The following is a 24,250-nucleotide window of genomic DNA, read 5'->3' on the forward strand; positions in this document are numbered from 1 at the left end:
GTCCAAAAATAGTATTTTGGCAACAGGAAAAAAAAGCAAGTAACAAAGGTGCCATAATATACGTACAGTAATCTCAAAAAAGACTAATATGTAACTAACATCAAGTTGTTACGGCGCTTCATCCTTGACATAAATTAGTGATACATTAAATACACTTGCTACATCGGGTTTGTAATAAGATACATCATGGACGACAAGGGATGTGTTTTTGGGACTAAGAGGACTCTGCAGTTGCCCAGCATTTAATTCAGACTGTCACTAATTTCCACCAGTTTTCTTCATGTAAAGTGCATCGACATAATGAGCATGGCATGAAACAAGACCACCGGCTTCACAACCTGATTTTTTCAGAAACGATCGACTCCTGTTAAGTTTGATCCCACTGTGAGTTCACTCAACTGCTCTTGGTTGAGTCCTGTTGTTTACTGAGCAGGGCCTCCAGTAGACGGAGCTTCGCTTTGAGGTTCTTGTACTGGCAGTACTCCTCCGCCATCGGCCCACGGTCCTCCTTCTGACAAGCCCTGTTAACAACACATGAAAAAAAAGATGCAAACAAAAGGCAAAACTTTAGTAGTTACAAACAACCTGCAGCAGCTTCCATAACTGGTTGATAGTCCCTATGTTGCCTTACTCAGATAGCTTTGTACAGTGTGTATTGTAATCAGAAACTTACTGTATTTACTTTGGAGGACTAACATGTACAGTAGAAAGGATGTGTACAGTTCAGAGCAAAAAAAACGTCTATCTCTTTGTCTCTTTCCTGAGCTCTCTGTGCTGTATTAACGTTAAGTGAGTGTGCATTACACTGTCGTACCACTACGATGGGATTTCTTTTGTGGATGTTTTTTTCTTTGTTTTTCACGAGGCATTGTTGAAAACCAAATGTTCCAAGTTTATTAAAAGACAAAATAAAACTCAAAAGCCAAGTAGTTTGGTTGTGCGGTGTGTGTCCTTTACCTGCCAGTCTGCCTGTAGAAATGCTCCTCGAAATCTCGGAGTGCTTGGTGGAGCCTGCGCTTCTCTGATCGTGCCGTCCTGAAGTGGTCTAGTAATTCTTGTCTGATGAAAGAATTGAACAAAAAGAAATGTGAAAAAAATTATTTTCCTGTAATTCCTCTCAAGTGTTAAATATATTGGAAATGCCATCGTAGACAAAACGTCCTCACATAACAGAAATGTCCTCACAGCTGTGGTTTAAAGCAAAAATGAGTCCACACACATGCAGCAGCACACAAGCTGTACCTGGAAGCTTCATGTAGTGTTGCCATGGTGATGATCTGTGGCTGGAGACCCTTCACCTCCTCCAGCGGGGACACCAGAGGTGTTTCAGACATTTCTAGCGAGGGCAGGTGCAGCGACACGTCTGAAGACAGACATCTGGGGGAAGTAAGCCAGAGTGGCTGCTGCCCGGGGCTTCGCTGTTTGGGACGCTCTTCATCAGAGCCCTCCTCTTCCTCCTGTGTACGTGTATACACACACAGACATCTGTCATTGTAAACATTTGACCATACCAACTCGTCTTGAATATTAGTTAAACGTGTCATCATTATCTGCCCGGATATTTATTTTGCGTGAATCAAATGAAATGTTTCACAATAATTTGGTGTAACTCTTATATCTGACCACTAGAGGGCAGTAGAATGACATTCTTGTATTGGCCAAGAAATACAGTGAATTTGTGTAAGTCTAGAGATCCCATCTCTCTCTACAGGACAACCACCTCTCATTTAAAATTCAGTATTCAGCATCAGATGTTTACTCACTATGGTCGTGATGACTGTTGAGGCAGCAGAGGAATGCAGCAGCTGCTTGAGGAGGCGGTAGCGATCGTAGAAAGGTTTCATCAGAGTCCGCTCCTGCCTGGTACTCTGAAGACACGCAGAGAGAAAGAGACATGCAGAAAAAAATTTGTTATTGGTGGTAGCTGCAATGATTAGTCGATCAAAAGAAAATTAATCGCCAACTATTTTGACAATCGATTAATCATTTCAGTCATTTTTCCAGCACAAATGTCAAACATTTGCCTTCCAGCTGGAGAATTTGTACCTCTTCTCTGTCATTAATGCTAGTAAATGAAGAGTCTTTGGGTTTTGGAATGTCGGTTGGACGAAAGTAGTAATCAAACAAAACAACAAGAGATAAACACATCCAGACTGGTCTTACCGGTCGTCCATGCAGATTCTCATAGTAGAGCAAACACTTCTGCAGGCTGGTTTTCTCCATAGTCATCTGGAAATGGGACATCTCCTGCACGTACAGGCACAATGAAAACTGTTAACAGATATTCTCCCTCTCAGGGAATGAGACTACAAAACCCACATTTGAATATTTGTGAGCAATTTTGCAGCACTGACCTTAATGCTGTCAGGCAGGCCCAGCTCTCGTCGTCTTTCCTTCAGTCGGTTTGTTATTGTGTTGACCGTTTCCTCCACATTTGGTTTGGTGTTGCTGTTGCTGTTGTTGTTGAGCTGTTGCAGCTCCATCCCTGTTAGTGCTGCCTCCTTCTGGTCTATGTTGGTGCCTCCCTGCCCTCTCAGCCCCCCTTCTTCTGATTGTCTCAGCTTCAGCTCTAAGAGAGGACAGAAGATCAGAAAAATATTTATTTTTTTAAATAAAAAAATATATATTTTTGTTAATGGCTTGTATAAAAGCCTAACAAAATGTGTCCTCTGACAGAAAAAGCTGAGTCTGGAGATGGAAGTAGCTGCACCGGAGAGGAGTCACAGAGAGGAGGAGAGACCGGGCCTACAGCCTACCTTCCTGTAAGCCTATATTTGGATTAAACTGTGAACAAATGGAGGAGGAAGGGGGGTGAGGTTATCTTGTCCTGGGCACAAGCAAGATACATGGTGGCAATGTGAATCTAAAATCTAAGCTCTTGTTCTCTAGTAAACATTTTGTAATTGAAATTCAGTGCTGGAAAATAAGTAAGTACATTTTTCAATGACTTGTACTTGAGTATTTTCAGTTTATGCTACTTTATACTTCTACTCAACCATAATTATTTTACAGCTGTAGTAATTTTCAGTAAAATCAAACACAAACACATGTCAAAAATTAAACCACTGGTTCCCATTGCAGTGACAAAACCAGCATCTTGTTGGGCCCTTGCCATATATCAGATGTCTGAGCAGTTCCACCAAAGATTGATTCTTCCCTCTGAACCTCTGATGTTTTCATTTGAATAATTATTTGAGGCCCAAAATCTCTAATATTTCACAAAAACAAAGATTAGAGAATATTCCAAAAAAAGGAATACAGATAAAATTAGCTCCACCTCAATCAGAAATAAATATATATATATATATATATATATATACATTTTTTTTTAAATGGAACTTTTACATCGATTGATCACTATTAACCACCTCATAATGTTATACATCAGAGGTCATTTTTCTGCAGAACGAGTACTTATACTTTTGATGCTTTAAATACATTTAGGGCAGGCTACTCCCTCCGCCACTGCAATCACTAGTTGTTGTGTTTATGTGTGTGTGTTTATGGTTCTGTAACTGACCTCTGAGCTGCTTGCGACTCTTAATGAGCTCCTTCATCAGTCTGGCCATTTCTGGATGTGCTGTCTTGTCGTTGTGGGCCGGCTGAAAGCAACAAACTCATATCACTGACTGAACAGAGGCCAGTATCTTTCATTCAGTACCTGGAACGTTGTTTCTCATTCTAGATCTGGGTGGGTTCTAATTTTACCAATATTATTTTTTTCTGTCCATTAACCACCTGACCAAGGATCAATTGTGTAACAAATGTCATTTTTCCAATGCACCAGCAGAGGGAGTAATTCACTCTAGCATGATGTTCAAGGTTAGCATCCACAGCATCATTATGGAACATAAACATAACTCAGTCACACACAGCCAGGCATGCCCTCTCATGGCTCTGTGAGAGCTGGTTATCAGCTTTGGAGAAAGACAAAACTGAGCTTCACACTCTGAGCTGGTAACTTCCAATCCAATCATGAGTCAAGAGAATCCAGCTGACCGAGCAGCCAAGATTTCCTCCCTCACCTTGTAGTGCTTCTCCTGCTCAAACCGCTCCTCAAAGCGCCTGATCCTCTTCCTCAGGGAGTGAATGTGTCTGTTGAGCATGGAGATGGACACAGAGCCCTCGTCTGGCTCCGTATGGACACTGCTGCGAGCCCTGAAAACAGAAATAAATATTTTAATGATTGCTTAACATGGTAGAAACACTCCACTCTGCATCCGTACATTAATAGCTCTGTGATATTTGACAGCCAGAAAATCAAATCTGAGACATCCGTGTGTCACTAATCCTAAAAAACGTTGGTGAGGAAACAGTCATCTTACATGCGTATGTGCTGTGAGCACGGTGGAGAAGGCGCTGCATCAGGGTCAAGGTTGTAGCGCAGGCTATGACTGAGGTTGGGGCAGCGCGGTGAGGGAACCGGGCAGTCAGTCGTCATCAAATGGGAGAGGAGTGGGCTGGTGTGAGGGCCCGGTGGGCTCGGCAGAGTGTCGTTTCCTGAAATCCCCTCGGAAAGAATGGCAGTGGAGAAGACAGGACTGGACTTGGAGGAAAGTGGGGAGGGGGTGTGTGCTGGAAGAGAGAGGGAGGACAAAATTAATTTGAAATCTATCATTTTTATATTGTGAATGTCATTTTTATTTGACTTAATAAAGGAGATTAGATGCGGCAAAATGAGAGTGTAAGCGAGGGAGAAAGAGGGAACAAGAAATAAGGAGTAAGGAAAAAGCTCTTTCCTTTTCAAGATACTCAAATTTAACATCTTCCCAGAGAAAAAAATTAATTTGGTCCGTCTGTGACTAATACAGTAAACAAGACATCTGATTGGTTTTCATTTTTAGCAGATATAATCTCTGTGGTTAAAAAAACAATGGTTTCTTGTCAGGTTTAGCCAGAACAAGACATGGAAACAAAGGAGGACAGCAAGAAAAACATGTATAAAATCTACATTAGTGTGTAGATATGAAAAATACTACATATTATTGAATATATGTACCAGTTCATCACATCACAGGCGGTTGTGCAAGGATGCAACAGTAACAGCATCGTACCTTATCTAGAAAAGACACACCCAGCTCTGGGAAATGATGGAGCACATAGCTTGCTGTCAAGATTTATTGACTGTTATTAAACAAGCATCAGAGGAATTACAGCAGCTAGGAGGAGGCTCTGAATCAAAACAGATGATGAATTACAGTAGATACCATAAATAAAAAGGCTCTAACACTGTATACATGAAGTATGGCTCTTGCGCTGACAGGGTTATGGATTTGATTCTCAATGAGACCCCCCATGCTGGATGACTGTGAGGTGCTTTAGATAACAGAATTCCCTAAATATTCAAAAGAAGTCATCGGCAGTGTGCTTTTACAACTTCTACATCATTTTCCTCTTTGCTCCAAATAAATATTTAACACTAGAAGCTCAGAAACTCAAATATTATCATTTCAGCATATCAGAAATTCATTGCCGTTCTCTTACCCGGCTGTGATGAGTCCACCGTCTGCTGCTCCTGAGCTGGTGGTGACAGTGGCAAGTGGAGAGGCAGCCTGTGGGTCAAATACAGGCTCTGCTTTTCAGCAGAAAGAGGCTGTTGCTGGGCAGGTAGGTTCTCCTGAGATTGGGGGTCTCCTGGTGGAGGCAGAGGTCCCAAGTCAGCCTCCAGGGCTTGTAGCTTGAAGGAAGGGCTCTGGAAACAGAAGCAGAACATGGCTTCAGGGATGCAAACGTGCAGGGACAGGAGCAGTGTCTCCAATGATGTGTTGGTGTTCGCGTGGAGAGTCTTCAGCTGCTCGGGAAATCCTTTAAAACCATTTCAGTATCTCCTATAAAAAGAAATATTCTAGCACTGAAGCGTGGTTGGGCAGAGAGTTGTAGGATGAGGTGAGATGAGTGGTTGCCTCGTGCTCCCGAGAAAGGAATGAGTCAAAAGGTAGACTACAGCTCTTTTGGGGGTGGCTGATGTACAAGGAAACTTCTAAAAAAAAAGAAAACAGCAAGTCTTTCTTCAGATTTCCAGTCAGTTACAAAAGCATTGTTCAGCATCACATGTGAGGTGGTACGTATCTCCAAGCATGCAAAAACAGACTTCGCTGTAGCTCTTCTCTGGTCTCTGTGCGACAGGAAACCACTCAGCAAGGAAGGGATTCAATCTGCTAGACCAGGATCCTGCTGACTTTAGTCAGTCAGTGAGTCAGATTCCTAACATGCATCAGCATCCAGCGTAGGATCCCTGATGAGCAACACACAGTAATCCCATTAGCGATATCGCTGTGAACCCCACATCACCTGATCCACTGTTTGTGGGGTGCTAAATCCACATGGTTTTCCCTCTGACTGGCATTCCTGGCACCTCTGCTGCTGAACTGCCTCCACATGGATTATTCATCATGCTCGGAAGAAGGGGGGCGGCGGGAATGCCGCTCCTGACGGTACGTGTGGTGTGGGTGTGTGTGTGTGCAAGGGAGGAGAGAAGGTATATGACGAAGCGTTTCCACGGCAACGTTGTCAGACCGAGCGAAGGAGTCTATTTGATGAAGCTGCGGGGAGTCACGAAACTGTTTGCCTCTGTATGAGTGAGTGTGTGGAGGCGTATATGCATCGAATTCTGATGGTGCCAAAAAACAAGCTGCACCGAAAACATTTGGGTTCAGAGCATTTTTTCTTTTACATGCTCTGACATCATTCGCAGCATCATCATCAACAGCAGCAGCAGAAGCAGCCGATAGGGGCTTGGTTTCGCCTGTCTCACCCTCCTCGGTTCATTCATAAAAAAAATAAATAAAAAAAACACAGCTTTGTGCGTCACACAGAGGAGGTGGAGGGACAGAGCGAGGCTGTCATTAATGAAGCAAACACCCACAGGCAAACAAGCTCACACCTAGCAATACACACACAGGTGTGCACTTAAACACACGCACGCACAAGCACACAATCACTGGAGGTATCAGAGATCCTGTTGTCATAGATACCCTCATCCTAAAGAAAGTGTTAATTTGTGTATCTGAAACGGCTGCAGGGAAGGAGAACTTACGTCATGGCTGTTGTTCCTGCCTCTGCAATCATTGTGTCTGTCAGGAGAACCGCTACACCCTCCTCCTCCTCTGCCCTGAAGACACAGACAGCATACGCACTGATGAAGACTCATTCCCCGAGCCCATTTACTGATACACACCAGCGCGGCCACACACGCGCACATACTCACGTTCATGCAAAAATAGAAGTTGCAATGACACAGTTAGTTTTTCAGGTAAAGCTAAAAAAAGACCAAGTAAAGACCAATATATAATTCATCTTAATAGATTTTTAAACACTGTCCCAGGATAACAATTGCACTCATTGTTATCATTATCCAACCGCGTAACCCTCAAAGCTAATTAAAGCACCCTGAGTTGTATTTTGTTGGCAACTGCTTAACAAAATCTTCTTTTAATTTGGTAACCTGGTATGTACGTATCGTGACATGTATTGTGAGTAACTCTGTGATTCCCATCTCTACTTTCTAGGTGATTGTGTCAGTCTTATATCAAGTGAGATTTTTTTAACTTGTGCAGGGAATCTATGTCACTTATAAACTTTTTAGTTGAACTGACTTAAAGGCTCCGTCAGTAGTTGGCTTTCTTTATAATGTGCATCAGTGCATAGCATTTGCTAGCTTGTGAGCCTGAGGCTACAACTCTCAGTCCTGGCTATCACAGACTGGCTTGAATTTAAATGGGAGCCTGTGGATATAATTTGGAGATGGCAGTCATATGCTTAACAAAAGGTGTATTTACCTTCAGCTCAGACACTTTGGTTCTGCCTTTTGCCTCCATGTTGCACTGCATGCTGAAAAACAACATTCTGTCAACACCAGACAAATATAATAAAATGATGCTACCTATTAGTTAAAAACACAACAACAACTTCATTATATCTGGTTCACAGTCCATGTGACTTTGATACACATGCTCTGTCTGTATTCATAATCAATACTGTATTAAATCTCCTCACAGGCTGGAATGCCCAGCACTGTGGGTATTTTTGAGGCCAGGCGGTCATCTGGCCCTGTCATTAAGGTTATAGCTTATTCATGTCGGACACTAACTAGGCATAACTGAAATGACCTGTCCTGACGCTCAGTGCAGCCAGCGCTAACACAAAAGTCAGCCTGCCACCACTCTCGGTCGGCCTAATCTAGCTAGTGTGCCCCTGTGGCAAGTCAGTGTTATTTGGACTGGAATCATATCAGAACCATGACTGTGAGCAGCGTGTTGCTCTGATAACCTACTTCTCAACTGACTGCAGGGCTGAAAGATGAGCTGAGCTGAGAGGGAGCGAGGGGATAAAAACAACTGTAGCAGAAGGAATCAGATAAAATTAAATCTGAACTGCTCCAAAATTACAAACGGATAATGGCTCCTCTCTTTGGCTTACATTTGAATCTCAGTTAAATTTCAAAAAGCTGATTCAAGAAAGTGCGGGTATTTTTGTGAGTTATTCTTCAAGACCAGTGAACCAATTTGGTACTGTGAAAACAAAGCAAAGCAGAAACAAAGGAGCAAAACACAAAATGTCATCTTGTGTTGTCCTCATGCTGAAATCTTCCTCTCACCTCTCTGTGTGCTGAGTCTGTGTTTTCACTACGCAGCGGTCTGAAATAGACGATGTCGTGCCTGCTTCTGTGGAAGCCTGAAAAACAATTTCGGTCCAACAATGAACTAAAGGAGTTTTTCCACTTTAAACACCAACAGCATAATTGTGCTACTTCATTTTTACACTACACGAACCACGAAAGGTATTTTGCAGCACACGCAGGAGGCAGCAGCTGACTGCTCCTTTTTTTAGATGTAGCACATTTTTTTACATCTAGAAAAAAATTCAAAGATCATAGAAACAGTTGTCACTGGATGATAGCTACAGCTAAAGATGTTGAGCTCTAACAGATGGAGACATATAATGGGCTTAAGGAAAGGGAGAGAAAGACAAATGTGAAAGTAGACACAAAACAAAGAAAAGCTAAAAGAAAATCTGAAAGAAAATCAACAAAGCGCACCGTTGAACAGTCCTCTACGATGGATGACGAAGGAGTCGCTCTACTTTCCACCTCGTCTACTTCTTCCTCCTCTTTTTCCTTTGACATGGAGGTGAATGGTGGCATCTTGTGTTGTGAAAAAATCCTGTTGATGAAGACAACACTCATTAATGAGTTCAGATTTACTGAATATTTGCTGTGTGCACAATTGAGTTTTGAGAAGGCCAAGAGGGGGAAGTGAAGGGGCAAATGTTTCCGATCTTCCCCAAATGATGTGAACAGATACGACACTGCTGTCAAGTTGTCAAATCGTTTAATGTGGTAGACGTCATCTGTGCGTGTAAAAAAGCAAACCGAAGCATCCCTCACCCTTTTAGGGTAAGCTCCAACTCAAGTGGCTCTCCCTGGTCGCTTTGGGGTGGTTGGCTCTGGTGCAGGTGGTGCTCTGACCCCGAGTCAGTGGCCTCTGTACTGTCACTGCTCGTCTCCAGAGTTTCCTGGTCTGGAATCAGCTTCTGAATGTCAGTGCTGACGTCAGAGCTGGTTTCACAACCCTGCACCAGTGTGTCAGGACTGCAGAGATACAGAGAGAGAGAGAGATTGAGATGGACAGGGTGCACACGCAAGAGGAGATTTTGTCCTTTATCAGGTTCTTGTAAGAATTCATCACATTTTTAAATAAGTTGAAAGAATTCTTGATAAATTGATTTTGGGTCAAGGTGCTCTGTCGCCCATTTATCCAGAAGGAAAGTGGCTGAACAGTCCATTTTATAGGTTTTCATGGAGAACAAAGGGGCAAGCTAAAAAGACAGTCCAGTGTTTCAAAGCAAATGTAATTCGCCTTGTTTACTGTTTTTGGCCTGTCAGCAATCATGATGATGAAATTCACAGATGGCAGTGACCAATGTTTATCTGTTGTGTCAAATAAATTTTGCACTGGCATATTCATGAGGTACTGGCTCGTGACATCCCAGCTATCAGTTTGTAAGGTTATGCAAGCACAGAAAAATACTTATCATTGAGTAAATAATTGTACAACCTGGTGAAAAGGCTTTTGAAGCAGCTATTAGCTGAAAAAAGTGTGGAGGATTTTATTACAGGTTGAAGCATAAATTTGTCAGATTGAATCTGTGCTCTTTCAAAAAGCTGAAATTAATTCAAACAGTTAATTATTTATAATGACGATGTCTTTGTTTCCCTGGCACAAAAGGGGGAATAAACAACAACATTAAAAAAAGAGAGAGAGAGAAAAGGTCACAAGCAATGAAAAGGAAAATAATCAGAAGAGGAAGGGAGTACATCTAGGCTGACAAGACAAAGATACTGACAGATAAAGAATAAAAATTCCAAACAAATCAGTAGAATCTTGCACCAATATTTTGAGAGTAGCACTAAAATGAAACCTATATTTACCCATGTTATGGTAACAGGCATACGGTACATGTAAAATCTACAAACAACAGATTTTAAGAGCACCGATCTGCCTGTGTCAACATGACTTATATCTGGAATGTCCAACAATGAATCCCTGAGAAAACGCTGTCATTGCACAAGGCACTTTAGAAAACAAACATCCAGCGGTTCATGAATCAGCGGTCTTTAATCTAATGCTAGACTATGACACGTCTCATGAAGCTCTAATGAGCTGCTCCCAGCAGAAACAAGCACAACTGATTTGCAGCGACGTGAACCAAAAACAGCCCATCGGTCACGTACTTGCTTGAAGCGGTGTGTGACTCTGGAGCCGTAACCTACAGCAGATGGGTCAGTGCAGCAGCAGTGAGAAACTAATGATAGCTGCTTGGGCTAGTGGTCAGAGAATGAGCCAAGCAGACAGCAGCCAGTGCCAGGACACGAATTACTTCCCTGCTTCAAGTCCGCCTTCCTAAAACATCCTTCATATTAACAGAGCTTGCTCAGATGTAGACAACTGTAAGTGTTATGAAGACACTGTAAAGTTCATAAGCAAGATGCAAAAGTTAGCCCTTTCTTCTCAAACCACAGATTTCTTTGTTGGTAGACAGCATGTTATCTACACCTGCTCTAAATCAACTACATATCTGTCTTCAATCTAAGACTGCTTTACATTATCTCACTCACTTGTGGAGGACTGTAGACCCATGGTTGTTGTCAGTGATGCTGAAGCAGATCAGACAGGAAAACATCCTTAGCCAAAACGTCTAAACTCACAGCAGTCTGGCATTTCATGTGACAGTGAACAGCTTGCTGCTTCGAAGGGACGAAGGAAGCCAAATACATAAAGAAAAAGGGAGCACAGATGCTGAGTACTTGATGGTCAACAACACGAGTGACACCCGGAGGCAGAGAGCTGACCCAACCCCCTTCAATTACCCGTGCTCACACACACACACACACACACGCACACGCTCTCTCTCTTGCGTATAAGCTCAAACATACGCAGACACAGATACAGCAGCACTTAGTCATAGTTGAGGTCAAGAATGCCAGTTCTAGCACTGCAATATAGGTTGAAGTAGGCCAGAAAGGCTGAGACAACAAAGGCCACACAAACTGCACACAGCTGCATACATTCACACTCAACCATATCAGTTTAAAGGCTGACAGGCACAATCAGAATTACTATGATATATTATACATACTATTACTATTATATTAATGATCAGATAATGTAGAAAGTGACATTCCCATGTCTTTTTTGATTATAAAGCAGGTCTAGGTGCTATATAAACACTGTGAAAGTACCAAAATGCTCAGTCCACAGAGAAATGCACACAGCCTGTATTCAGAAACTGTGCCTTTAAACGAGCCGTCAGGACCTCCGTAAGGTTGTGATGTCACAACTATACAGTCATCGCCCTCAGCAATGTCCCCAACAGCACCATCTTTGCAAAAACACCAGCGGAGCTGGTGCAGAAGTACAGTGGGCAGCACCTGCTCAGGCCTGTGAAAGCTGACCAATCAGAGCAGAGCTTTTCTGGAGGGGGGCCTTAAAGAGACAGGCACTAAAATGGAGCATTCAGATAGAGGGTGAATAGAGGTGCTGCAGCAATTGACATTATAAAACACTGGTTGACCTACATTTCAAGACTTGACCTGAAAAATGATAATTTTCAGGGGGATTACATAACATGAGTGACATGAAGGGGAAATTTATTGTAAAATATTATTGAAGTAAGTATCTGATGTCTTCTCTTTCTTAGAATCAAAACTGTGCTTTTGAAATATTATCTTGTGTAGCTGCTGTGAGACAGAAATCAGACTGAAGGGTCTGAAATCAAACCCTCTGTAGGTATAATTAGACTAGAATCAATATGGACTGTGACGTCCAGACACGGCCAGACGGAACAGCATGCAAATGTCAGACATGTTTGGAGAAAACACAACATCCCAGACACAAATCCCAGTCTGACGTACGGAAGCAATTAGCCGATTCTTATATGTTTACATGTCAAATAAAGTCAAACACTTTAACAAAGGAACCGTGAGAAATGTGGTTACTAGTTCTGGTTCTGTGTTGCTGCTTTCATTGTGAGGGTAATTAATAAATACAAGAACCACAGACCCTCATTTAGTTGAGGAAACAGGGTTTGGACTCATAAAGGAAGAGGAAAACCTGTGTGCCTTAGATTACAGATAATACTGTATATTAGATCTAGAGGAAAAGACAGTTGGAATGACGCAGAATCTTATCTGTGCTAAAATGACGAGGCTGAGAGGGCTGTCAGATGAAAAATTATTGATATTTGTTTTTCCCTATGAGTGCGAATAAACACTTCGAGGCAGTGAGATACCTGGCACTCATTCTCAGCAGGTATGACAGATTTTACATCTTCACATCGACTATTATATCTGTAGCTGTGTGTGTAGGTGTGTCTCCACCCACAGAGGGAGCCGAACTCCACATTCTATACAGATGAATCTCTTCGTGCTCTGCTCTACATGGAGATATCGCCTCAGTGTCTATTTCATTAAAGAGGATGAGGGATAAACCTCATTTGGCAGGTGGGCAGCGGGATTGAGTGTGTATCAACTTGAGCTGTGGAAATAAATAGAGGGTTGTGTTGGCTGGAATGCAATGACCTGGACGGCCACTGATCCTTCTCCATGTCAGCTTGGAAAGACTCGCTCTGCACATTTCATGCCACCTGTTGAACATGCACAACTGCAACACACGTGAGGGTAGTCTGATTACAGTCTTGCCAGTCTGACATCTGGCTACAATGTTGCTGCCCATGAATATCTCTGTGACCTTCAAATTCAATCTGGCCTTCAGTCCACAAGGATTTTTATTAGTAATACCTCATGCTTGTTTTGAAGTAGTCTCCCATGGCCAGACCACAACAGTGAAACTGTGTCAGTACTGGAAAAAGGTCTGGCGGCACTAATTCTAATTCTGGTATAGTGACAAAGAAATGCTCTAAACTCACAGTTTGCATGTCTTTACACCAATCACAGTCTTCTTGGACAGGGTTTAACACAGGATGCAGCAATGGTGCACCTGCAAAATAGGTGCCCAGTGACATACTTTATACCAGCAGTCTACATCCCGTAATTAGGGCCCGAGCAGGGAACCTGCGAGGTCCCTATTGTAATTGCAATGACTATTATTATTAGGGCCCGAGCAGTGAAACTGCGAGGACCCTATTGTAATTGCAATGATTATTATTATTATTATTATTTTTATTTTTAGTTTTTTTTCTTTGTCCAAAATGATCGCATTTTTCACTGCCTGAATGTGAATGAAAAGTCGATTTTATTCGGCAAAGTCATTAGGCTTGGCGAAAAATTTTATAATCTGTTGTTGTTGTGAACGTGCACCACTAGGTGGCGCTATTATCAAGGAAAGTACGTTTTGGCTAATAACTCCCACATACTTTGTCGCACCTTCAAAAACCTTATATCCACGCATTCAGTGAATTGTGCTGAATCTCCTGATATAGGCCACGCCCATTTCTGCCTGGCGTTTTTTTTCACTAGCTCACGAAATGTCGCAAACCTACTTTTTCGAACTCCTCCCAGGCAATTTCACCAATTTGCACCAAACTTTGCACACAGCATCTGTGGACCCTCCTGACAAAAAGTTATTAAAAGAATTTTGATATTCCAAGAAATACTCAAGTTATTAAATAACAAGTTCCTGCAGATTTCGTTCCAAACAGGAAGTGTTGCATATCTCCACATTGGTTTGTCCAAATGACGTCAACCTCAGGATCCTACTTCCTCATGAGGCCTAAAGGCTCTGTGCTAAATTTTGGTTGATGACCACTAGGTGGCGCTCTTTAAATTGAACTATTTTATATCTCGACATCGGTTGGTCGGATTAACACAAAACTTGGTACACTCATTGCCAATGGCCTCCTGAGGATAGCTGACACAGGGGTGACCGATCTGACACTAGGTGGCGCTTTGGTGGCAGTTTCTTTTTATATTTGGCACTGTGCCCACACCATAACACTTATGGATATGAAATTGACAGGGGTGGTATAGACCGGCCCCTGTAAGTCACACACCAAAAATGACCAGCAGGGGGCGCTATCATCAACACAAACCGTTTTTGCCTAATAACTCCCACATAATATGGTGCACATTGTTAAACCTTATATCTACGTGTTCCCTGAATTCAGCTGGACTGTATGATGTAGGCCACGCCCACTTTCTCGCCAGAACTCAATTGGCAAATTCGCCAAATGTCGCAAACCTACTTTTTCGAACTCCTCCCAGGCAATTTCACCAATTTGCACAAAACTTTGCACACAGCATCTGTGGACCCTTCTGACAAAAAGTTATTAAAAGAATTTTGATATGCCAAAGAATACTCAAGTTATTAAATAACAACTTCCTGTGGATTCGGGTCAAAACAGGAAGTGTTGCATATCTCCACATTGGTGTGTCCAAATGACGTGAAACTCAGGATAGTACTTCCCCATGAGCCCCTAAGACTCTGTGCAAAAAAAAAAAAATCTTGGCCCATGACCACTAGGTGGCGCTATTTAAATTGAAGTATTTTATATCTCGACATTGGTTGGTCGGATTAACACAAAACTTGGTACACTGATTGCCAATGGCCTCCTGAGGACAGCTGACGAAGGTGTTACCGATCTGACAATAGGTGGCGCTCTGGTGGCAATTTCATTTTATAATTGGCACTGTGCCCACACCATAACACTTATGGATATGAAACTGATTGGGGTGGTATAGACTGGCATCTGTAACTCACACACCAAAAATCACCAGCAGGTGGCGCTATTATCAACACAATACCGTTTTTGGCTATCAGTTAAGACATGCGCGCACAATAACAGGGCAATGGGTCCGGGTAAGGAGCACGCCCCGACGGCAGCACGCCCCGACCCGCGTGGCCTGCGAGGGCCCGTTCATCGCTGCTTGCAGCTTTAATTATTTTTAGTTTTTTTTCTTTGTCCAAAATGATCGCATTTTTCACTGCCTGAATGTGAATGAAAAGTCAATTTTATTTGGCAAACACATTAGGCTTGGCGAAAAATTTTATAATCTGTTGTCGTTGTGATTTTTCACCACTTGGTGGCGCTACAATCAAGGAAAGTGCGTTTTGGCTAATAACTCCCACATACTTTGTCGCACATTCAAAAACCTTATATCCACGCGTTCAGTGAATCGGGCTGAATCTCTTGATATAGGCCACGCCCATTTCCGCCTACGGTTTTTTATGCTAGCTCGCAAAATGTCGCAAACCTACTTTTTCGAACTCCTCACAGGCAATTTCACCGATTTGCACGAAACTTTGCACACAGCATCAGGGGACCCTCATGACAAAAAGTTATTAAAAGAATTTTGGAATTCCAAACAATACTCAAGTTATTAAATAACAACTTCCTATAAAATCGGGTCAAAACAGGAAGTGTTGCATATCTTCACATTGCTTTGTCGAAATGACATGAAACTGAGGATACCACTTTCCCATGAGCCCATAAGGCTCTGTGCGAAATTGTGGTGGACGACCACTAGGTGGCGCTCTTTAAATTGAAGTATTTTATATCTCGACATTGGTGGGTCGGATTAACACAAAACTTGGTACAATTCTTGCCACTGCCCTTCTGAGGACAGCTGACGAAGGTGTTATTGATCTGACACTAGGTGGCGCTCTGGTGGCAGTTTCTTTTTAGATTTGGTACTGTGCCCACACCATAACACTTATGGATATGAAATTCATAGGGGTGGTAAAGACTGGCCCCTGTAACTCACACACCAAAGATGACCAACAGGTGGCGCTATTATCAACACAAAGCAGTTTTTGACCAATAACTCCCACATAATTTGTCAGACATTGTTAAACCTCATATCTACGTGTTCCCTGAATTCAGCTGAATTATATGATGTAGGCCACGCCCACGTTCGCACTGAATTTCCATTTGCAAATTCGCCAAATATCGCAAACCTACTTTTTCGAACTCCTCCCAGGCAATTTCTCCGATTTGCACCAAACTTTGCACGCAGCATCTGTGGACCCTCCTGACAAAAAGTTATTAAAAGAAATGTGCTAGTCCACAGAACTCCCAAAATATAAAACAACAATTTCCTGCACATTGTGGTCAAACAGACATTCTTGTGTATCTTGATGAAATACAGTCCGATTAACACAAAACTTTTGGCAATTGTGTTCCATGACACGATGAGCATTTCTACTAACTTTCGTGCAAATCGACCAATAGGTGGCGCTTTTATTGCTAAATAACGAAACAGCAGCTTCACTGCCTTCAGTTTTGTTTCCTCTACGGAAGTTGTTGCATGAACAAGCCTCGACAGCAGCATGTAACGACAGCAGCTTGCCCCGACAGCAGCATGTACGACGGCAGCATCCCGCGACAGCAGCACGCCCCGACCCGCATGGACTGCGAGGGCCCGTTCATCGCTGCTTGCAGCTTTAATTCAGACTAGTTTTCAAGTAACATCTTCATTAAAGCAGCAACACAGAACTTTCATTTTTTGTTGATTCTGGCAGCCCCTGTGGAAAAAAAATGGTATAAGCACCACAGCCTTGTATTGTGACGATCTTGAACAGACCGGCACGCGCATTTGTTTTGGAACAAGTAAGAGAAACGCTCAACATATTTTTAATAACATTATTATTTTTTAAACACAGCTGATTGCAGGACGCATAGCGATAAGGTAATGTATCTATTTGTAGCTATGTAAGAGTAAAAACTGTATTGTAATGACTGTAAAGTTTAGTACCGTTCATACACCTAGGTTAAATGTAATACAGCTACAGCTAACAGATTTGGTGATTCAGACCTAGTGATTTTGTTGAGCTGAAGCTAAAGTTATCAACATTCACACGTTATGTCTTAATTAATAAGGCATTAAGAATAACTGTAAAAACAGCCAATCTTCTCACTGATAGTCTTGTTTTTTATGGAGGTCATATAGAGACATTAGTACTACATTGAAAATGTTTCATAACAAAGTAAAAACTCCTTGTAGCACGTATATGAATTCCCCTGAGGACAGATCTTTTTCATCACAAAGTATACAGAACCAGAATGCATGCCTTCTTAAAAATAACAACAGCAAAGTGTTTTTTTGGTCTATTAGCTTCAAGCAGAACTCCAGTCCACACACAAACACTAATTAAGACACCAGACACACCACTGCACTCACACACATTGGTGACAGCTACAAACTTAATCAGTGAGTGCACGTGAATGCTGTGTCGCATGCTGACTGGAGGCGGACGAAAATAGAAAATATATGAAACGTAATTAAGTGTCTGCACTGCAACCTCCCGTTGACTGATATTTACGATTTAAAAATAGAAAGTAGCTCGGTGGCCTCAAAGTTGCGAGTGGAAAAAGTTCCCCATCCACCTGCCCAATGGGATCGCTGGTGAATGGAGATCCAACATCCTTAGGCTATTAAAGGAATAACTGACCTGTAGTCTAATAGTCTTTAACATCTTCATCATAAAGTTGCTCTACTTCTTCTTTTTGTAACATCCAAAAAGGCCGGTCTAAACCTTGTCTAACAATAAGCAACACAGTTTGACATAATTGTGACTTTCATGAACAGAATGCAGAAGACCTCCAGAGGTTGGCCTTAATTCCCTGTGACTGATGTCTCAGGCTTATCACCAATGATACGACCATCAACCTGACAACTGACTAAACGATGCTGAACACAGAGTGAAATACTACAGGGAAAAAAGGTCAGGTCCTAATTATTCCAACAGGACAGGATATATAAAGGAAGACGCTTGTGTACATTTCACAACAGTTTTGAAACAGCTGCATGAACAAAAGCAAATAATGCTATTGTATCTATCTAGTGCGGTTACAAAATTACTGTTGCAAAGGTGATGACGGTACCTGTTGAGTTGAGTTTTAATCAACGCACTCCTCGCTGAGACTGACTTGGTTTCTCTGCCCAGCCTCTCATCCACATGGCTCCGCTCTGAGTGACGACTGCTGGGTCGGACCTACCAACAACAACAAGACTTAATAAACACACGCCGCTATAGAGAAATAACAACAAAAAAATAATGGGCCATTATGAACTTATCAAGTAACCTTTATGTTAAGATAACTGTAATTGACTGTATCTATGTATTGCTGAATCTTTATATGATTTTGTTAATGCAATGTGTATTATTTGTCTTGTACAACTGTTTTGGAAATCATACACTGAAATGAGAAAAATAAACCAAATGTGAATTAAGAAATGAAAATTATAAAAGAACATACACCACGCTGTGAAAATACTCCAATACAAGTTAAAGTCATGCATTTCAAAATTTTACTAAAGAAGAATGGCCGCTGTGACTGAAATATTATTAAATATTTTAACAATAAATTATTACTACTGTCATGCACAAATGTGAAAGTTGGTTGACATTGCGCCATTTTTAACTCTTTCGTATAGGATGGCAACTAATGAATATTATCATTGATTTATCTCCTGATTATGTATTCCATTAATCTATTACTTTTTTGGCTTGTAAAAAATCTGTTAATTGTGAGAAAGACGCGTCAAAATGTGAATATTTTCTGGTTTCTTTACTTCTCTATGACCATAAAATAAATATCTGTCAGTTGTGGCAAAAACCAGACATTTGAGTATGTTATCCTTGGACATTTTATTACATTTTATAGACCAAACAACTTATCAATTTAATAAATATTCGACAGATTAAATCAACAATGAAAATAATTTTTAGTTAGTAAGAGAATAAAACAAACATGGTTCACCTCAAAGTGTGAGAGCGCAGACAGAGTCGGAGGAGGGGGTGAGGAGGAGGCGATCGAGGAGGCCACTGCGTCCTTGGCTGGCATTGGAAAGAGGACCTGAGAATGTCTGATAAGATGGAGCAACAGGGCATTACACACACTCTGCTCCTCCAGCATCCTGGGTCCCACTGGAACACTGCATAGTGAGGAGAGAGGAAACAACAACACAATGTCACATGTACTACAGGCTATTTATTCAGAATTGTCCTCTGTACAGTGTTGTAACAAACAGAATGGAACAGTGTGCCATCTAGTGGAGGGACATACATCAGAAATGAACCAGTCAGACTCCAAAAGGTGATTCATAACCTCAGGAAAATACATTTAAAAAAAAAAGGCAAAAAAAGCTCATTGGCATCTTCTAAATATCAGAGAAATGATCAGTGTCTGGTCCTAACACACACAATACGGAGCAAGACCTCTGACCGGAAAGATCTCACGTTTACCTGGAAGCAGCTATTTGTTTCTGTTATGCAGTGTTGTTGTTGACATCATCCATTCTGTGTGGTATTTTCTTTAGGTCTTATCGGATGTATACACGTTATGTAAAGGTTACCATAGCATATATCCAGGGAAGAGAATGTGAAAAATGTGAGTATTAATAGATGTGTGTTTACATGGGATGAAGGTCAGTTTGCAATGACAGGACAGAAGTAGCCAGTCACATGGATTACATAACAGACACATAAGAGGGCAACAAGCTGTCTAGAGAGAGGTTTGGATGACAAATATGCATGAGTTATAGGAAGGGGTTGCCAAAGATGCTGTCACGCATGCAGCATGGCGTGAACATGTGCTACACTGTCATAGCAATGTTTTAAAATCTTGCAACAGACAAAAAAAGTATATACGTAAAAAACACTATTTTAGGCTGAACAGTTGCTTTGTTCAGCATTTATATCTCATTCATTTTCTTTCATTTTTACTTAAAACCATTATACCATTCCTCTCTCTCTCTATTGTTGCCAAAAAAGCACAGGACATTCTCCAACTCTCTGCAGCTACCACAACCCAAACCCACACCCAACTTTTCCAAGCCTCTGCCGCCAACTCCACGCCCCCCAACCGACTCTTCTTCCCCTAGCTATTATCATCTGACATTTCCCGTCATGCTGAACTTTAGGGTGTAACTGACTCCACATTCCACTGACGTGTCTTTAACTTCTGGAGACTACAGGGTTGACAAAGATGAGACTGAGAGATCATGTGATGGATGAAAAGTTGAAAGGGTGTACTGAATATCATCAAGTTTCCAGTGTGGCAGACGCTGAACACAAGTCTAGCTGTAAGTGTCTCCCTGGAGTGTGTGTTTGTTTACGGTGACGTCTGAGTAATGTAAACAGGACGGGAGAGATCCTGATGACATCTGCTATATTTTTCTGTCTTATTGCGTGCCATGCTCTACGTTATCAACCACAATCCACACCCATTTCCTTGGTGACAAACCCGACTCCACCCTCAAAGTAGTGGTGCAGCTGTGGAAAAATGGAGCAGACACACAGCTGCTTAGGCTGGTGGATTGGGCCAGACACTTAGGCGGTTGCTCTCGTGACAAACAGACATAGTGTTTTATTTTTTACATCTGGGTCTGACAAAGACGAGCTCGAAGAGAGACGAAACATTTGTGCTCTCATTTGTTGAACTCTAGATTGTAGTCTCTGGTATCTTGATCATACTTTTAGAGAAAACTCTCCAGATGTGTCTCTCTTTAAAACTAAGTATGAAAACCAACATTTCAAAATGCATGTACAGCAGAGACATCTTTCTTAAAGTTATACAGTAACAAGTCACTAAACTTTCTGCTCAGGAGGACATGTCTGGAGAGGATTTAAATGTGGCATTAACAACAGCAACTCACTGGAATATGCAAGGCCCAAAGATGGTTGCCAGATTTTCCTCAGGCATGTGATTTGATTGGCTATGAGCAGCCACTCTGGACAGGAAGTGGATGAGGTAAGACAAAATAACAAGGTTGTCATCAGGGAGGTGGCAAAGGTTTTCTCTCAGAGACTGGTTCATCTCTGCTTCATCTGCATATCCTAAAAATAAGTGAAAAAAAAATCAATCACTTTTAGGTTTTAAAGAAAGCATGAAATTTAAGAATATAAACAGCCTAATACAAGAGTACCAAACCCCGGTATGAATAACCACACACATAATAACACACAGTATAAAATTTCACACTAAATAATTAATATAAAGACCTCCCTTTGGATGGGCATTTGTCAGTCATTGTTGCATTCTGTTGAGTAAATAATTAATTGGTTACTCAAAGAACAATCAACATTAAATAATACTTGAAGCTCTAGCTGTGTCTACTGTTGATGTCTACACAAAGAGTCGTTCCCAGGCCAGGGCATCTCTGCACTACAGTACTTTATTAAATGCTGTTTTAACACACATGTTGCATTTATCAATTAATTGCAGCTTCTTGCAATTTGGATGTTGCACTTGGCCATTATTGGGATTTTGATAATATTTCATTTAATTGTGCAGCCTTAAAACATACCAAGACATACTGGCACTGCTTATAAAAACTGTTTTAAGAATGTTAACCATCCCACAAGTTCTCATACTGGCTACAGTCATTTCACCTTTAATCCACAGCTGCGAGACATAAGTTTATATTGTGGATAACAATATAACATGTCTCTCTCAATAAAATTCAGTGTTAACCTTTGATCAATATTGATTTATTTAACTGACTGTATAGCAATTATGACTGACTGTTTTGTTAATTTTGTTGTCTGAATTACCTTAGCTTACACGGTCTATATTACCTTAACCTCACAAATATATCATTCTTTAGGACTTGCTCACTTTCCTTATCTTTCTTTAGACAAAGATTGGAATGCAGGACTGGCTACATAGATGCGTGAGAGATTCAATCTTCTGCTAAAGGACACTTCAGTCAGGCAGCTGCTTGTCAACAACAGCTCTAGACTGACAGGTTCCCTACTGTAGCTCTTAAATGAGGTTCAAAGGTACACATTAACGGCAGATCTGCTCAAATCTAAGGAACACCAATAACAGAATTAATGTAATTATGTCTACAATTATTCTAATTCTAAGAAAAAGTTAGTGAAATTTGACCCTACAATGCCATAATTCATGATTTCTTAGTACCTGTGAGGCTTAGAATCAGCTGTTTGCGCTGGGGTTCAGGAACTACGGGGGTGGGCAGCTCCCGAAGGAAGAGTTTGAGAAGCGAGGCCACAGTGGGGACATCTTGCTCATCTCGCTCCATGTCCACTCTCTCTCCACTGTCCCACCGCTGCCTCAGCTGCCTGGTCCGCACCACTGAGCCGCAAAGCCGGAACAGACCTCTGTACTGCATTCCTGCAATAAGGAAACAAGCAGATACAGTCAGTACACATATTCATTTTTTAATGTTTGTGAGATTACTAGCATAATTTGGAAAAATGCAAAAAAAGATAAGGAGCACACACATAAAGCAGAAAAACTAACCAAACAATAAACAATGATATAATAAAAACATAGACATGCATAAAAAATAATAAAATAGTTAGAAATAATTAGACATCATGAATTAAATGTAATGACAATTTCCTTTTATACATTTCTGAAGATGACAAACTCCTAACAACATGTCCTTTAGCTTTCCATATCAGTACACCACAACATCTGAGTAAGTACTGCATATACAGTCCAGTATTATATGAATGAATTTGGGAATTTAATTTCAAAACATTTCTAAATGGTGATGGTCGAAAAAAACGCACACTGTAGACATAATGTTTGAGTATTGTTTTGCATTGAGAGAGTGACAGAAAGAAAGAAAGAAAGAAAGAAAGAAAGAAAGAAAGAAAGAAAGAAAGAAAGAAAGAAAGACAGAAAGAAAGGAGTGAGAGAGAAGGAAGGAGGAATCAATGGGATAAACATTAATGAAGGGAAAGCAGAGGAGTAGTCTCAAGGATGTAGCTGAATTACCGTTCTTATCCAGGAAATCCACCATGTCTCTTAGCACAAGGGGTATGCCACAGACCATCTGCCCATCCTCTCTCAGTTTTTCCAAGGCAACACCAAACACACACCTGGTGGCCAGTTCAGGCTCTGAATCCAGGGTGGGAACAATGGGCTCTGGGCTGACCTTAGCACTGGGCCTCAGGATTCTCACTGAAGATGCGTCGTTCTGCATGTAAAGATGACATGCAGCAGCAGGATCAAATACAGAAATCAAACCGCTCCAATGTCAACTTATTATAATCACTTTCCAGGATGACCAGAGGTAGAAAAGTAGTTAGTGATGATCTTGAACCCTTATGTTATGTACTTAAATGTGACCTAGAGGTGTCTACTTCATTACATTAAAGGGGCACTGGGTAGTTTGGAACTGGAAAACAAGGTCCCCCGAAGCTAGAACGCTGGCAGGGTCCGCCAAATATAAACAAAGTAAAAAAGTATGAAAAATAATTAAATGAAGATCTTTTTATTTCTTCAACCAAAATGACAAAGTGCACCTTTAATTGGGGATCCTTGATCCATTTTATGATGTGACAAGACAACGTTAGCTGCTTAGCAATACGATTATACACTCAGCCAAGACACAATGGCATATTTCCTCGAGAAAAAGACACGTCCAAGAATGAATGAATGTGCAGATAAATAGTAAAGCCAACAAAATGTGGCTCACGTTAAGGAAGCTATATCCCCCCAAACTCAATGTTATAACAACAGTTAGGTGTCTTTTTTTGAGCGAAGTTGCTTGATTAAAAGAAACTGTAAAAGCAAATAGCTAATATCAGCAGGCAAGACTACCCTACACAATGTGTACATCGATTAATATGCTCAAAAACGTCGAAGAATAGAAGAAGATTAGCAGCCTCCACATCTGAACTTACACAGAGCGACAGTGAAGCGCTTGCTCCCATTTTTCAGCTCAGCGGACCGGGACAGCTCTCCATTTCTCAACCGTCTTTTTCCCTCCTCGACGTGATGCTCCACTCTCAGAAACTATCGTAAAGTCCGACAC

General features: G+C 41.4%; 1 protein-coding gene across 1 annotated transcript; it reads right to left on the reverse strand.

Moving 5' to 3' along the window:
* Window positions 1–29: 29 nt before the first annotated feature.
* Window positions 30–24,149, reverse strand: LOC141009044 (protein FAM13A-like). Its single transcript, XM_073481453.1, has 19 exons — window positions 24,120–24,149; window positions 23,209–23,410; window positions 22,384–22,596; window positions 21,116–21,296; window positions 19,219–19,393; window positions 18,385–18,449; window positions 9,386–9,589; window positions 7,779–7,830; window positions 7,037–7,111; window positions 5,485–5,692; window positions 4,326–4,575; window positions 4,026–4,158; window positions 3,521–3,602; window positions 2,355–2,569; window positions 2,164–2,247; window positions 1,764–1,868; window positions 1,243–1,457; window positions 958–1,059; window positions 30–521 (listed from the first exon to the last, which is right to left on the reverse strand). The coding sequence occupies exons 1-19, from the start codon at window positions 24,147–24,149 to the stop codon at window positions 395–397; spliced, it is 2,718 nt and encodes a 905-aa protein (XP_073337554.1). The 3' UTR covers window positions 30–394.
* Between the last annotated feature and the right edge of the window lie 101 nt (window positions 24,150–24,250).

The sequence above is a fragment of the Pagrus major genome, chromosome 15 (assembly GCF_040436345.1).
Source record: "Pagrus major chromosome 15, Pma_NU_1.0".
Taxonomy (NCBI): Eukaryota; Metazoa; Chordata; class Actinopteri; order Spariformes; family Sparidae; genus Pagrus; species Pagrus major.